The 16,104-nt window shown below is 34.3% G+C and overlaps 1 protein-coding gene across 1 annotated transcript in view; it reads right to left on the bottom strand.

Annotated features, from left to right (window-relative positions):
- The window catches only part of CNTLN (centlein), a 193,965-nt gene that overhangs the window by 47,554 nt on the left and 130,307 nt on the right, over positions 1–16,104 (bottom strand). The window contains exons 16-18 of the mRNA XM_018080913.2: positions 15,780–15,933; positions 12,453–12,546; positions 11,548–11,771 (exon numbers count right to left, since the gene is read on the bottom strand). Of these exons, the coding sequence (XP_017936402.2) occupies positions 11,548–11,771; positions 12,453–12,546; positions 15,780–15,933 (472 nt within the window). The remainder of the gene's footprint in view (positions 1–11,547; positions 11,772–12,452; positions 12,547–15,779; positions 15,934–16,104) is intronic.

Here is a 16,104-nt window from a genome sequence, read left to right as displayed (position 1 = left end):
TTTAACTAATAACTGATTTTTAAATCAAATATGTAGATACTTTTTAAACAATTTTAATGTTTCAAATTGAAAAATGTTTGCAAATATAAAAATAATTTTTTTCCTTAATGGCTAACTTTAAAATTGTTACTGCTATAACTGCTTTAGACAGACAAAAAAAAAAAAAAATAGGCAGTGCAGCTTTTTGTGTCTTTTTCATACTTCAAACCAATTTATTTAAATGAGAAGGTGCTACAGCCATTTGCAGATAACAGACAGTCTATTGCTGAAACACTACCTATAAAAATGTCTGACCCTTTACAAATAGATAAATAGTATATGGAAGTGTGCTTTTTAATTATATATTTTAGTTTTCAATATTTTTTACATGACATGCTTTTGATACTAGTAAAAATGTGCAACCTTTTTCAACCATAATTTTTAAAGAAAGAAAACATGTAATTACCAGTATTTTGACAGTTTTATCTGTAGAAACAGTCACACACCCTTTCTGACCACTACTGCTTACTGAGATCTTAATGACAAACATGAATTGCTGCACATCTCTACATGCAAAGGGAAGTAAGAAAACTTAAAATTCTTCAGAAGATCTAAGCGGAGTTTCCTGCTTGCAGCTGTACAGGAATCATCATTTCACTAGAAACAAAAATTATAGACTTGCAATGCTTAGATCACTTTCATTGACTTAAAATCTTGTTCTCCCAAGTGACTTAAAAACCTGAGAAAAACAGCAGTATGACTACACTACATGGTGTTCCTAGTGCTAATCACACTTTCTTCAACACCTAACACAAAACATAGACATTGTTTTAACAAATACCACTTGGCTGACCAAGAAGATAGGATGAAGGAATAAGAGAGTCACGTCCAATTCCTCATGGATTCTCAGCTTGGATCCTGGTTTTTGCACAGTTTACCTTATGAACATGATCCGAGTGACATTTCACGAATTCCTGGATAAATGTTGCTACGCTCTGCCAGCAGAGAGACTGGCTGTGTCATGCACAGATCAATAACAGAACTGTACTTCATAGCCTCAAAATCAAAAGTGCTTCATCTGGCAAAAGCCATGGCCCTTGAGAATCTGGTATATATATAAAATGAATACTGTACACAGGATGACTACTACAGAAGCTGCTAGTGTAAAGACTAGTCTAGAGCTACACAGTTGAGTATATGTAAATAAGAAAATATTTATTTGTATATATAAAGAAGTTTTTCACTCCTACTTATGAAGAGTATAGCAAATATCATAAACCAGCAGCTGAATAATAAAAATAAATTTAAACTTTTATGATTCCTGACAAGGAAATAAACACAGGACAATGCAATATTCACAAACTTTGGAGGAATTTACAAGAAAGCGAAAGTATGTCTTGAACTGTACTCAAAAATATATGTGATAGTGGTCTGCAATAGAATACACTCTAAGCTGTAGTAATGCCTTCCTGTCAAAATTATGTTCATTGAAAACGTGCTTTTATCTTTTTCAGAGTAACTACTCAAAGTAGAAATCTTGAAATTGTAAATCAACATATACTACCCGAAGTTTCAGTCCTCACTATAGACTTCCCTAAAAAAACAATTGAAATTTATATCTCCGACTGCTTAGTTTTACTTATGATTATCCAACTTTGGTAAAAGAACTTGTAAAATTTATATCTTCAGGTAAGTGCAGCACCTGTAGATTCTTAATTGAAATTACTTTCTATCAGAATGCCTTTCCCTCACTTTTCTGTGGTAAATTTAGTTGTAATTTTTTCTGCCAAAATTTATATTACAAACAATACTTTGAAAAATAAGTATTTTTATTCTTTTGAATCCAAGCCTTTGACAAAATATCTCAGCTTTAGTCTTTTATCAAGATTTTGACTAAAAAAAAGATTAATCTACCTCTATGCCTCCAGCTGAAATTAAAAGCTTTTTCCTTTAAAAACGTCATTACTACCTCACTGAAAAACTGTTTCTTTATGCTCAACCTTACAGGTGGAATATGAAAGAAATATTTAAAAAAAAAATCATAATTTATCTTTTTCTCTTCTATATTTTCCTTACCAAGTTACATATTACCTAAATTAATGAGCTTTAGTCTTCTCTCAGCTCTGCAATTAGCAACGTTAAATGGTTGTACAGGGTTAATGTATCCTAAATTCTGTGTACATTACACCACAAAAGCTATTTTTTCTTCCCTGCATATCTTCTGCTCAAGACTACTTCTCTTTAAATGTTCCTGTCGCATACTGTGGAATATGTATTTCCTTTGAGTTACTTCCTTTATTACAATATCTATTTTCCACACTCCATATGTATATGTCTTGAGTGGTGATATTTTCCTAGCCTGCCTCATAATTTCTCTTCCTTATAACCACCTGATGTTTGAACGTCATTATAACACTCTTCCTTGTCTAAGGTACATCCTTATAAAACAGTAGTTTGACATATCTTAAATTCATTGTCCATGTTTACATCTCTTTTCCACAGCACTACTAAACCCATTTTGGCACTCATTACAAAAATACTGTTGCCCAGCTGTGCTCTATGAAGTACATGCATTTCTTCCATCAGTTCTTCAGATAAATGAACAGAGTTACTGAAGTTGAGAACATACCTTCCTGTTTATACTTCTCATTAATTCAGCTCATGCCATTAAACACATCCTCTCTCTTCCTGCAATTTTTTTCATGCTTCCTACAGAACAGACACATTTTTTTTATTCCTCTAAGAAAGACTCTGCCCACTGCTAACCACAAGCAGCTGATTTCTCTAATTCTTCCTTTTCATTGTCCAATATCACTGCAGTTCTCTGACTCCAACTGGCAATGATCAATTACAGTCACATAGAAAATACAGATCTCGTATCCGGTATGATTCTACCTTATTTGAGTCCTTGGATATTTTTTCAATCTTCCTTTACCAGACTGCAGACTCCGCAAGATTTCTTTTTCCTAGATATTTAACTTGAGTTACCTGTTAATCTCCTCTCTGAAAATCACACATTGTTCTCTGGAATGGTATATTTTCAAATCCTTCTCATAAGTCTTGAAATGTTTTTTACTTTCTTTAATTTCTTTCTTGGATTCTGTGTATTAACTGCACAGAGTATTCTAGGAGTAATCAAATCATGCCAAGGAAAACATATTCTCTCTGCTCCTATTATATAGAATCCAGTTTATACATTCAAGGACTGCACTAGTGTTATTCACAATGACAATGGGAGTTCACAGTCAGCTCATTACATACTAGGGCTCTCATTTTTCTTTAGAGTCCTAGTTCCCAGGAGACAGCCATTCAGCCTAACTCAATGTGAACTCGAGCGATGTATTGGTTTTCATTATGATGTAATGATTTCCTCATTAAAAACACTGTGAGGTCATAATGATCTATACTTTTCAATCAGACTCTGGTGGATGATTGAAAGCTTAGACTAGTTGTCAATGACTGAAGATATCCTCTTGCACTGGCTTGGATTTTTCACATTGTCACTAATTTTTAAAAAAATGAGTGAAAGATTTTACCTCTGAAACAAACTGCAAAAAGAATGTCATTTATTTCATAGTATATCCAGATAGAATATATGTGTAAGGTGTAAACCATTATCTTAGGGAAAAAAATAATGTTATCATTCATGTGAAGGATCAACTGAAAAATTAATTTCATGGTATATGAGATTCTGAGCTAGTGAAAATGATGAATTGGTACTTATGTGCACCAATTTAACCTTACGGTATGAACTGAGACATTGAGTCTACACTGTGTTCCATGTAGCAGTGCTTAGCTCCAATCCAAATACTAAGTAATACCAAGTATGATGAAAATAATTTTTGGAATTTTATTTCCCATTTACATTTCAATAAGCAGTGACTTGCACAGGGGCACACAACAAAAATGTGTGTATGTGCTTATAAAACTTCTGATACTTTCAGGTCATAGAACCATTTTTGCAATCCCATGACCTTGCTCATCCAACTTCTTAGAAAATCCAACTTCTCAAATAAAGAACTGTCTCTTACCAATTCTCTTAGTATATGTATCTATCTTGCTAAACATACCGAGCACTTTCTTCCACCAATCTTACGTTCCATATCTTCACAATCAGGGAAATTTAGGACAGGAGCAAAGGTAAAAGAAGGTTAGAGAATCAACTCATTTAATGTTCACAATATAAAGGAATATAAAATTATTTCCCCAATTTCCTGTGAGTCTTGAAAACTTTTCATAATAACACAATCAAGAATACATTTATCTAGGCTGGGAAAGAGATAGAAGAGAGACTGTTAGGTAAGAATTCATCATGAAACAAGTGGAGAGAATTCAAACTTCCAAGGTAGGATATATTGCTGATGGAAACACATGGCAGCTATATCTTGCATGTTGTTGCACAGTCTATCAGAATACTAAAACACAGAATACTAAAAAAAAAAAATTTGCAGCTACTTCCTCTATTGTCATTCCTTCCCTGAAAGTTCAAAGCACAAAAGAACTTCTCACTATAGAGTGATCTCACTATAGAGTGATATGCAAGACCAGAGCCAGTAAAACTTAGTTTTATGACCACAACCAGGATGTCTTGACATTTCGTTAAATTCAGTGAAAATAAGCACATGTGTGAAGTGATTAGTAAATCACGTTCATACTTAATAGCAGTAGTTACTAATAATGCATAGTTCATGGACCACTCTAGTGAACAAGTCTAAGAGTACTTGTCCGGTTGCAACCCAAACTGGTTTTCTGTGATGATCTATTAGAAAACCAGACTTGCAGAGCTGAAATAAAATCTCTTGGCAACATATGACTAATTATTCCCAAATCAATGAACTTTTTTTGCATGAGATTTAAAGGTGAATAAATATTCTCGGGCAAAACCATATTACCCATAGAACACTTTACATTGTAGAGAAGGTTCAAGAACGCAGTCAAGCTTTACGCTTAACTTTAATTGATGAGCAGATGTCAGTGAATTCAATGAAGACATTCCTGTGAGCACAAAAGGAAATCCTATTATGATAGTATTTGTTGAGCTTTTGCAGAGCTCAAATTGTATTGTATTCAGGAAATTTTTAGCAAAAAAAATGCAAATTAAGTTCAGTTTTGATTAGTGTTTTATTTTTCCTAATAATAACATAAGATTCAATGCACAAGGAAAGTTTGGTCAAATCACAGGGAAGGTGAAAAAAATAAGCAACAAATTGATAACATAAAAATTACAGGGTGATATCTGTCAGGGTTTATTTCAATATATGTAAAAGTATGTTGTATATTCTATATGTATGTTCTATTACTATAATAGACTATCAGATAAACACGTTAGATATGTGTACTACCTCTGTTTGGTATCATTACAAGAACATGTTAATTCTTTTGACACATGTTCTTTCTTCTAATATAGAAAAATACGTTTTAAGATTTCTAAATGATACAGCAATACAAATTGTGCTGATTGTAAGCATATTCTCTGAATTTCATGTAGTCTCCGAAATTTTTGTTTATAACATATTTTTCTAGAATTTACCTATCTCTAAATTATTTCATTTTGACAGGAGTATAAGTCCAGTATAGTTCTAGTTCATACCAACTGTTCTGTCTAATTTATGAATGAGACTCATTTCCTACATGCAATGTGTTTCAAATGTTGTTCATCAATAATGCAACAGGTCTATTGTAATTTTTCTTCAGAGATCAATATAAATGCAAAAGATATTTTGCTTTATTTTTGTTTTGTAATGACAGCACAGTTTCACCATAAATATATTTTACAGAGTAGTTCTGTTAACGAAACTGACTTCAGGATGCTGTAAGCAACGCAGTAAAATATAAAAATAATAAAAAAAGGTTGGAGTAGAAGTATTTTAAAAGGTCAGTTACATTCATGTTTACCTTTAGCAAGTCCTTATTTTATTTCCAAGTCAACTTCAGCAGCAATCAGTGGTCAGAGGAAATATTACACAGAGATTTCTCCATTTAGTAGCCAGTTAGAACAAACATATTTAACTAAGTGATTGTGTTTTATTCTAGGCAGAATTTTGGAGTAGGACTTGAAAGATGTGAATTCTAGTCTCAGAGAGTCACAGAGCATTTTCTTTCTCTGTTTTCAGCCTTTATAAGTGTGACTGCATAGCCTGATTTTTGAGTTATTAGGCTCAGCAAAGCTTTAATAAACCTACAACACAGAAAAACCTATTCTGCTCAATATTTTTGATTCAAGGCCTTCAAAAATTACAAGTAGGGCCCAGAAATAGAACTTAAATTACACAAAAGTGAAGTTTGAAGTACATTACAGACAATTTTTCCTGCCTACAGATAATGTCACTGCTCAGGTCTGAAACAACACGGTAAGCCTCTCTGTCAAGAACACATGGATTGGTGGTGTGTTTTGAGCTTTTAATTATCTACTGTGTTTGCAAACAAGTCTCTTCAAGGCCTGTAAAACATATATACAAGGGTAGCAGCAGTGTTACCTCATAAGCAAAAAACCAGAACTTACACTCAATCAAATGTTGAGCAGACTTCAGTCTTATGCCGACACATAGTTTAGTTCAGTTATTAGATAAGCCTCTGCTCATTTAGATTGTATTTGCAAACTTTGGAAAGGGCAGGCAGTATATCCTGCTTTATCATATGTTTATCCCTTCTGGTTTACCTTTCCACTTCTGCTGTATTTTCAGAAAAAGTAGAAGAGAAAATTTGCTGGTTTGATTTTTAAATATTTCTGAGAAGCCTTCTTTACATATTTTTGAATATTGTGCCCAAATATTACAGTTCCCATAAATTAACCTAAACTACCCTTATTAAAAGCAGTTAGGAACAGATTATCTACATGCTCCTAAAGAAGGGGAGAAAATCATGATTCTCCTGATGGTTTTGGGAATAGACTTTTTCTAAACATCTTCACAGAATTCTTTTATTGTTTCATTAGACTTTGTGCCAAAGGTGGATAGGGGTAAAAATGGTTTTGCATCAAGTTTGGCAAAAGTGTTAAATATGGGGGTTTTATTTTTAAGGTAGATAAAAGTAACAAGTGATTTAAGGGTGGCTTGTAAGAATGGAAAGGGATATTGTTTAACAGAACAGAAACAATTTGAATTCTTTTTAGATTATTTTTTATCTATTAAAATATGAGGTCATTAGAGCATGTCTGTTTTTACTCTTTTTTAATTACTTGTATATATAAACGTAAGAATTCCTGCATATGCTACTGATGTAGAAGAAATTTCTTGCAAAGTTTATTTGTAAAAATTACCGTTTATGATTAACTTAGTCTTCTAAATTTTAATAATTCTAAAATGCTTTATAAAATTTTATCACTTATAAATTCTGTATGTATGATTAGTATTATCTTATGTACAAAACAAGAAATATCTTTTCGTACTATCAGAGGAAGAAAAAACCCAACACTTAATTTTGAAAAGATTACACTAAATGCAGAAGCTCTTTTAACTTAGTAAAAAATGCACAAATGCTCTGGAGTGTTTCCATGTAAGAGAAGTCAAAAAAATAAAACTAGGACACGTGTAAAAGTGTTTTGGTAGGAAACAATTGGATATGTCTACAAGAATTTCTAACTGGACAATATTTGTACAGAAAGCCCACAAAACTGGCCCAAATAATTACTGCAAGATAATTACAAAGAGCATTCAGCTTATAATTTCATGATTATTCTGAAAATTTACTTAAGGAAATCACAGACATGCAAAAATTACTATGTAAATAACAATACATATTTAAAGACCGAAAAATCCCTTCAGGAGAACCAGAGTCTAAGTGAAATGTTTGTATAAATAATAGTTAAGTTCAACAATTTACAATGCATCTAGGTTCATCATCAGTTTCTTCTTTGTTTCAGTGTAATTGAATAATAAATTGGCTGATTTACTCATATTTGGGTACCATAAGAGGAGTGAAGCTGTGATGTTGATTTTATAGATGCAACACTGAATTCTGAGCTGTCATTGGATGGGCAAAAAAGACAAAAATAGTCAAGAGAATATGTAAAGAAAGACACTAACTTTAAAGACTAAAAAGCTTCCTTTTGCGCTTTACTTTTCTGCTTTTCATGCTCATGTTCTACGCTTGAGATAATCTACCAGGTAAACACACTATGAGCTCAGGGGGAAAAAGTCCCCCTAAAATTCAAAGAAAAGTGAAGTCAAATAGCTAAAATAAAGTTTGGAGGTATATTTGACGTGCTGTCAGAAAAAAAAGCATAGTCTGAGTTACAGCTAAAATATGCAGTCTTCTAGAAAGCAAAAAGATCCTTCCCAATTCAGTAAAAATGTAGTGATACATCTGCTGAAATGGAAAAAACCCTTTACTTAAACCTTCACACTATCCTCTCCAAAGGAGAGGATATGCTCCAACCAGCATTTGACTGGTTGACTTGTTCGTATTCTGAGATTCAGGTTTCCTGATGAAGTATTGACAAGCACTTTGCAAATGCCCATGGCATTCCATTAAAAAATGCAGCTTTTCCTGCAGGTCCTTGAGAAACACTGGAGAACTGATGCAAATGATCCCATGGTACCTTTAAGCAGTGGACCTGTGAATAGCTTTGATGTGAATAAGATAAGTACTAGTGACTTAACCTGTTTATGATTTTAATTTCTTATTCAATTTACTTTGTCTGGTATTTTGCAGCAAGAATGACACTGCATAAAACTAACTGCAATTACTGTGTTGTATGCAATATAAACATACTTCTTTAAAGCAGTCACTTAATGATAGAAATGGGGGGCAGGGAATAAACTTTAGAAAAAAAAATTTCTGGATTTTTCCAACAATTTCTATCAAATCCTTTTCTTAGAAACTAAGAAAATTCTACATACCATTGCTTCTGCATTAAGTAGCTGCTCTAGCTGTTATTTCTATATACAGAGAGCAAAATCTAACTACTGTACTTCTGTACAAATGGTCCTGACTCAGTGTTAATGTGAATCCTTGGAGAATGTAAACTTTGATTCTCACATATGCAGTCACTTCACAGTCATTTTTTTCAGAAATATGCAAGGAATTGCTTTTGCAGAAATGAAACAAAGACAGAAATCTACATTACTGTAAAGCATTTATGAGGCCAAACAAAACCAGAACTTGGGTCCAGAATTCTGAACTCTTTAGAGCAGACAAATATACACAATAAACGTATCTGTGTGGATCTTCAAGAAAAATACACCAAACCATGCATGTACATATATTTTGAAAATCAACAGATGCCAGACAGTCCTTAGGTTGCATGAACTGTAAAATCTGTCTCCAAGTGAACATCTGGAACATTTAAATCTTAAATCTAGAGTCGATCTTCTAGATTCCTCAGGGACTATAATGAAGGACTGACTGCACAAACACCTGCCCTTGTCTGCTGAAGGATTTATTTTCTTAGATAAAGTAGGCAACATGGCATCTCTTCCAAGCCATGCTGTTAATGTTTACAGTTGCTAGACTGCTATAATTCCCTTAGTCCAGGATCACAACTTTACTAACTTTACTCAGAACATTATAGTTATGGTGGTTTATGGAAGCTTATTTTTGGATATTTGTAATTTTGGCACTCTTGAAGTGTTTGTCTCCCTAAATCCAGATATTGTTTCAACCTTTTATTTTTCATAGTTTGTGTGCTTGTTTATTTAATTTCTGTCTGTGTAAGAAAATTCTAAAATCTAAAGTTGCAGAAGTATTAAGAAGAAACAATAAAAATGTTCTTGATAGTGAAATTTATTTTTTTAGAAACCCATTATTTCCTTTGCAGTGTCTTAAAACTTCACTTCCAGAAAGCATTTCTTGCAAAAAACCACACAAATCCCACACACAAATGTGTGCTTTACAACCATTTGATATGTCTGAATCAGGGTACTCTCTCTAAAACGTGAGTGTACCCTGCAGTGACTGCATAGGTTCTTTACCTCCTTAATTTTCACTTGGCAAGTAGCCCAAGTCTCTGCTTTAAATTTCCCACTTGGTAGCACTACTATGGCACCTGAAGAGTAATTAGTTGTAAGAAAGGGAATTTTAACTGTTTGCTGAGAAGGAAAAAAATGTGCATGCCTAATAAAGATTTTTTCCTTGAGTATCTGCAATACCATTTATTTATTTTTGCTTAGAATGCACCATCCTTTAAATAGATCGGTGACTATTTTTTCTTTTTTTAAACCTTCCAGAAAAACTGAGTGAAAGAAAATTGGTTTGGTTTTAAAGCCAAGCTACTTTGATTTTAGTCAGTCTTTTACATTACAGCAGCTCTTATCTTTACACAAATTTGATCCCCCTGCCTTTTCTGTTTTTTTAAACAGTTTCCTGATAATGGTGTTTTTTATTTTAATTTTCATATTGGTCTTCTATGGACATCTAAGGTGTGGTCTTCTACGGACATCTAAGGTGTAGTCTTCTAGGAACGCAAAACCTCAAGATGCCTGAGAAATCATAATGTTTTACCTAAATTACATATGTAATTCCCTGTGAAGCTTATACTGCCCATGAAACTTTATATTATAGTACTGTTTGTAAGATAGGCAGATCTTCATTGGTTCCAATGACCTTGGAAACTCTTTTCAGTTCAATTCATTACATATATATAGTTATGCAAAATGAGTAACAGAAATGAGGTTTTCTCTCCTCTAGAAATTAGCAGTTCCCTAGCCCTAAGAAAGAGAAAAGTGCTGCTCCTGATACTGCTTCTGCCTTCTGTGCAAATAAGAAATGCAAAGAAGTTTGAGAGGGAGGGGATTTGATTTCTTTTTTAATGTCTGCCTCCTTCCAGCAAGTCCATCTGTTGTAGCACTATAATTCTGGAAGCAGGATGTGTGTGTGACCAACAGGAGACAATTACTGCATAAGTGTTTGTTGATTCAGCTCTATAAAGGGCAGGCCAATCACTACAGTATGAACAGAAAAGAATTCCAGCTGAGGAGCTGCATATAGATTAACACAAAACACATATATAAATGAGAATGGGGAAAACCAGAAAGGAGTAATAGCTGGAAAAGGATTAAGTAGGAACAAAGACTGAAGCAGAGAAGAAAGCTGGCATCTTTGGGCTATTTAACCCAAGTTTATTAGTCTCTATTTTCATAAATTTTGCTCTCTGGCTTTCCACCTTAACAGAGAAAGATGGGATTAAATACATATGGAACTGGTCTGAGCTCTCTATTGAAGAAAACTCCAGTTGTCTTGGGGCATAAGGAGACACTGTCTGTTCTTCACAGAGGAATGGGTGCTAGTTTCTGCAGACTGACCAGATTCTCAGCAAAGCAGTTTGCAGATCACAGGCTTAAAGTGAAACTTCCCTCACTCATTTGAATGCACCATTTAAATGTCACCATGAAGACTACTTTGTTTTCAGAAGGATAAATGAATTGGGTTGATATAATAATAAATCAGGTCTCAGTATCATTTGTAAACAATAACTGACTCAGAATCTCACAAAAAGCATTCCAATAGATATTTTTTCATAATTTTGACTATAATAAATTAAACTACAAAAATCAATGTTATCACGGTTTCAGAGAACTGCAACAGAATTAAGCTGAACATCGTTAGACACCATAATAAAAAGTACTTTACCTCTATGGTCAGTTTACTAGTTTGAAGTTTCTGATTAGCCAAATGTAGCTGATTTGTTAGTTTTTCATTGGTTTCTTTCATCTCCTTCACAGAAGTCACTGCAGTCTTTTTTTCATTCTGTAAAACAGCTATCTGCTTCTGCAATGACTTAATTCTTTCCTGCAGTAGAGTAACAGAGTAGCCTGGTTTCTGGACGGTCATATTTCTCCTTTTTGCTCTGTTCACTAAACATAAAATGTCATGTTACTAAACTGACAGATCATCATAAGTGACATGATTTCTGATTTTGTTTTGGCCCTTTAAAACGCTCTTGAAGTCTCTAAAATATTTTTCAGTAAGCAAACTGGTAAATTAACAGTTGACCTATAAAAACATACAACATATAAAACATATAAAACCAATCAACTTATAAGTGCTCTAAGTTGTACTTTTTCTGAAGTGCCAACACTTCAAACTCAACGAGGACTTGGAAGTTAAATGTGCCTCTGATTGGTATTACCAAAAATAAGGCCTTCGGTGTCTTCAGTGTCTTGTTAACAGATGGTTTTTTTTAAGGTCTAAGCCAAAAACCATTAATTTGTTTCATTAGCTGTGTTGGCTACAAGGGTCAAACATGAACAATAAGTAATGAAAAGCCTCGTATCAGTCAGTAGATTCAATTGGTGAGACTTAGTAAAAACAGAGTATATATTAACTGCGTGAAAAGATGCTGTTTGACGGTCACTTATATGACAATTTCACTTCAAAATAATGAGCTAAATATTTGAAAGTACACACACAAATTTAAACAAGCAAATTTTTTAACAGCATTCAGTGGGTTTGTGTAATATAGCAGAGGTTTTGGTAGGTAGGAATGCTTCGTCGGTCTTATTTACGAAGTTGCCAAAAATATATAATATTTCTACCTTTGCTTAGAATCGATGGATGTGATGTTACAAGATAGCAGATCTTCCTCCTCTTGGAATGTAACTTTTCTAAGTCTTTATTCTGTGAATGGCACTAAATAAAAAAGAGAAGCACAAAGTGAGCAACTCTTCATTGCGGCACACCAAACACAACACTGTAAATTTTTCCAGTTTGAACTGAAACAACAAAAATTACTTCAAATAATATACAAATTCTAGTGAATTCTGATCTGAAAATCAGTCTTACAATATCAGCCAGTGAAGAGTACTTTTCCATCAAATGTAAAAGAATTAATGAACTGTTGTAGGTAAGTCATAGCCTTTTCCGAAGAATCCCAGAGAAAAATTAATTACCCGTTAATGTATCCATTACTTTTTCAGATAAGATCTGAATTTACTAGTAGGGGAAAAAGATGGTCCGTATTATTTGAAAGTCTACAGTATCTTATTTTTCAAGATATTTAAGTGAAACTAAAAGGAGTAGTGGTCTCATTAGTTCAAAAGGAGGAAGACCAGATTAGACACTGAGCTGTAACTAGAAGACATATGAAACTATGTGAACATGCAAAATAAAATCGCTGTGTTTGACCAGGGTTTAACAGAAGTCTGCTGCATGCCTTTTAAATATGTAATTTGAAAAATCAGCAGTTTCCAGAACCTATCCAATGTCCAATGACAGAAGAAGAGACTGAAGAAGAATGTTGCTTGCCATACGTAAAATGAAAATGGCGAGAGCATGGCTTACTCTAAAATCAAAGTACTATTTCACTGAGTGTATTTTTAAACACCTTTGTTCTGGAATTCTGCAATATTTATTCAATTTTTAAAGTCTTCAGATTGTAATATTTATGTGGTACCATGCAATATTTCTGGAAATATTAATAGCTAAAATAGTTGTTAATAAAATTTAAAAGAGCAAAGAGCAACGTTCACTACTAACTGCACTGAACAGACTACTGACATTGCAGGATAGCTTAGCCATGAATTCCAGATTTGCACAATCACCACACAATTTGAAGGACCAAGAATTGAGGTCTCAGCAGATGATGAGCAAACGATCCATGCCTGCAGTAAAAAGATGGAGATCTCCACTCTAGGCCACAGCTCTAATAAATGTATGAGTTGTAAGAGAGTGCCAATAACTTCGATGAAACTGCACAGGGTATTATATATTTATACCATGCAGGGCAAAATTGACAAAAGTCATTGTGTCGTAACTGATTTCATCTTTAACCCCTGTCATAGCTCAGGACTTTGGTGTTGGGAGGAATGAAGATGAATGGCAATGTTATGAAGCCTGGAGGAGAGTTTACAATCCATAACGGGACATTTATATACTGGACTTGACTTATCAATGCTGGATGTGACACCTCACGGATATGACAGTTTTACCCAGTTTTCCCCAGTTTATTGTTATACTGTTATATGGTTGTGTGTACCCCAGTTGTTGTTTTTTGAAATTGTCCTCCATGTTGTCTCCTTCTTCCCCTCACAGTTTTCCCGCCTTTTTCCCTGTTTTCCCGCTCCTCTGCCTGCCATTGGTCAATATTTGGTGCAGTGCAGAGGTAGCTGCCATTGGCCCATTCCCCTAGTTACACCCAAACTCCTCCCCTCCTTGCCTGAGTACCCAATCACCTTTGCCCCCAAGTTGTCAGTCTCTTGCTCCTCCCTAGCCCAAACTCCACCCTCAAACCTACCCTATATAAGTTGTTGTTCCCTTAATAAAGTTTGGCATTGCACCTCGACCTCTATCTGTGTCAAGAACCCTTCTTTGCAGTGCTCGACCCCATTCCCTTTCCCCGCGGGTCGTGGCACTTTGGAGATTCCTCTAGCCTTTCTTTGTATGAGAATGCCATGACACAGCTGGACAGTCCTTAAATCCCCTGGATGGATTTAAGAATTCTATTAAAATCATTTAGGGTTCCCAACTGTCAACACTAAACCTTTGTGCAATACTATCTTCTGTCCTCACAAACCATGTTTTCAAATGCTTTTCCTGCAACATGGGAGCAGTTCTGCTGAAGTACATTTAACTATTTAGGGTCCTCCGGATGCTTTCTGTGTATGCTCCAATTCCACCAGTCTGTTAAATATGAGTATCAGGATATATCTGTGCTTGTCTCTTCCAGTAGGAACAGAGAATAAATGCAATACAGGCCTACAGAAGAGGTAGTGGCTGAGCAAGAGAGAACAGAGCCTCCTGGATTGCCTGCCTTGCATGTCCTCACCCAAGAGCAGCAGGAGGTAACAGGAGTAGCACACTCTGTCAGATTTTCACGTATATCATGTGCACGTACTCATACTATGTATTCTATACCAACAGATGGTTGCATAACAATTTTCCTTTTTTTTCATTTTTTTCTGACCCAAAAGGTTTTGATGGAATAACACGATCAAGAATATGTAAGAAGACCAGAGAGTTTGTATTTGCTTTGAAATTCTGGAGACTAAGAAAATATACATTTTTTTTTATTATATGATCATATAAAACTGAATTTCAAACTAATTATCTTAAAGTAGTGTTTTCAGTGTTTTAGTATTCTGTTTCTTGAACTAAGAAATAAAAATATCTGCTTGTGTTTTAAATTCCATGAACTGATTTATTTGGGCAAAGACAGGAGAGAAAAAGTACTAGACACTGTTCAAAAGTCCAAGAATGAGTCATGTGTTACAGATTGTACGGAGCCTCTGAAGACCTGGAAAACAACCAGCTGGCTCTCTTCCGTGAGAAAACAGCATATAGATGTTAACAATGAGACAATCAGTTCAAATCCCAGACAATGAACTTAAATAGGCTAAGAAGGTGGTAAAAGTATACTTTTCTCAAGATAAAATCTCCTGGACACAGGTAGAGTCAAAAGCATCTTTCTAAGATGGAGACAACTCGTCCAGTACACACCAAACAAACTGAGAGATGTTTATACTTGGTTAGTCAGCACACAGTTTGGTTAGATGGGAGGGAGGATTGTTGCTGTTTCCCAGTTATGGGCTAGGTCAGCCTGTTCTGTATGGCATATCTGATTGCAAGAAAGTTTAATGGGATGTCTGTGGCATTCTTTGTCTGGCCTGTGAGACAGCAGCACTAGCTTACAGCAGCTTAACATTTTTTAATCAGTTTTTGTAATCCTGACACCCTCTCCAAATACTTTTGCAGACTAATAATTCAGAAAATATTCTAAATGATAATGAATCTATCCACTGAATATCTGGAAGCAGATTTTATTTTCCCTTTACAACAAGAGTCAAATTAATTATGAGCAGAACAGCAGTGCTAATATTAAACTTCAACACTCCACACGGGAGAACAAAGCAAGTTCTATTATATACCTTTTGGTTATATTGCTCGTTTTTGCCTTCTAAATGAACAGTGTTGCAGGACTTTTTTTCTTGTTGTTTACTTCTGTCTGGCAGTGGATCAATGTTTTGCACTGTCTTCATAATCACCGTTTCCAAACTTTCAGAATTTGGTATCTCAGAGTCACTAAAACAGCATGTTCGGGAAAACAAAATCAAGACAAATACTAAAAGTTCCAAAGAGCCAATGATTAGGCACATAGAAATTAACACATGTAAGAAAGAAGAGAACTAATATAAAATCCAAACACTACTAAGGTGACTTATTTAATAGATTTTACAAATAAATAAAGAAGAA

This window comes from Manacus vitellinus, unplaced genomic scaffold (assembly GCF_001715985.3).
Source record: "Manacus vitellinus isolate BGI_N305 unplaced genomic scaffold, ASM171598v3 scaffold_50_pilon, whole genome shotgun sequence".
Taxonomy (NCBI): Eukaryota; Metazoa; Chordata; class Aves; order Passeriformes; family Pipridae; genus Manacus; species Manacus vitellinus.
The sequence above is the reverse complement of the archived record's forward strand: the minus strand, read 5'-3'. Positions and strand labels throughout refer to the sequence as shown.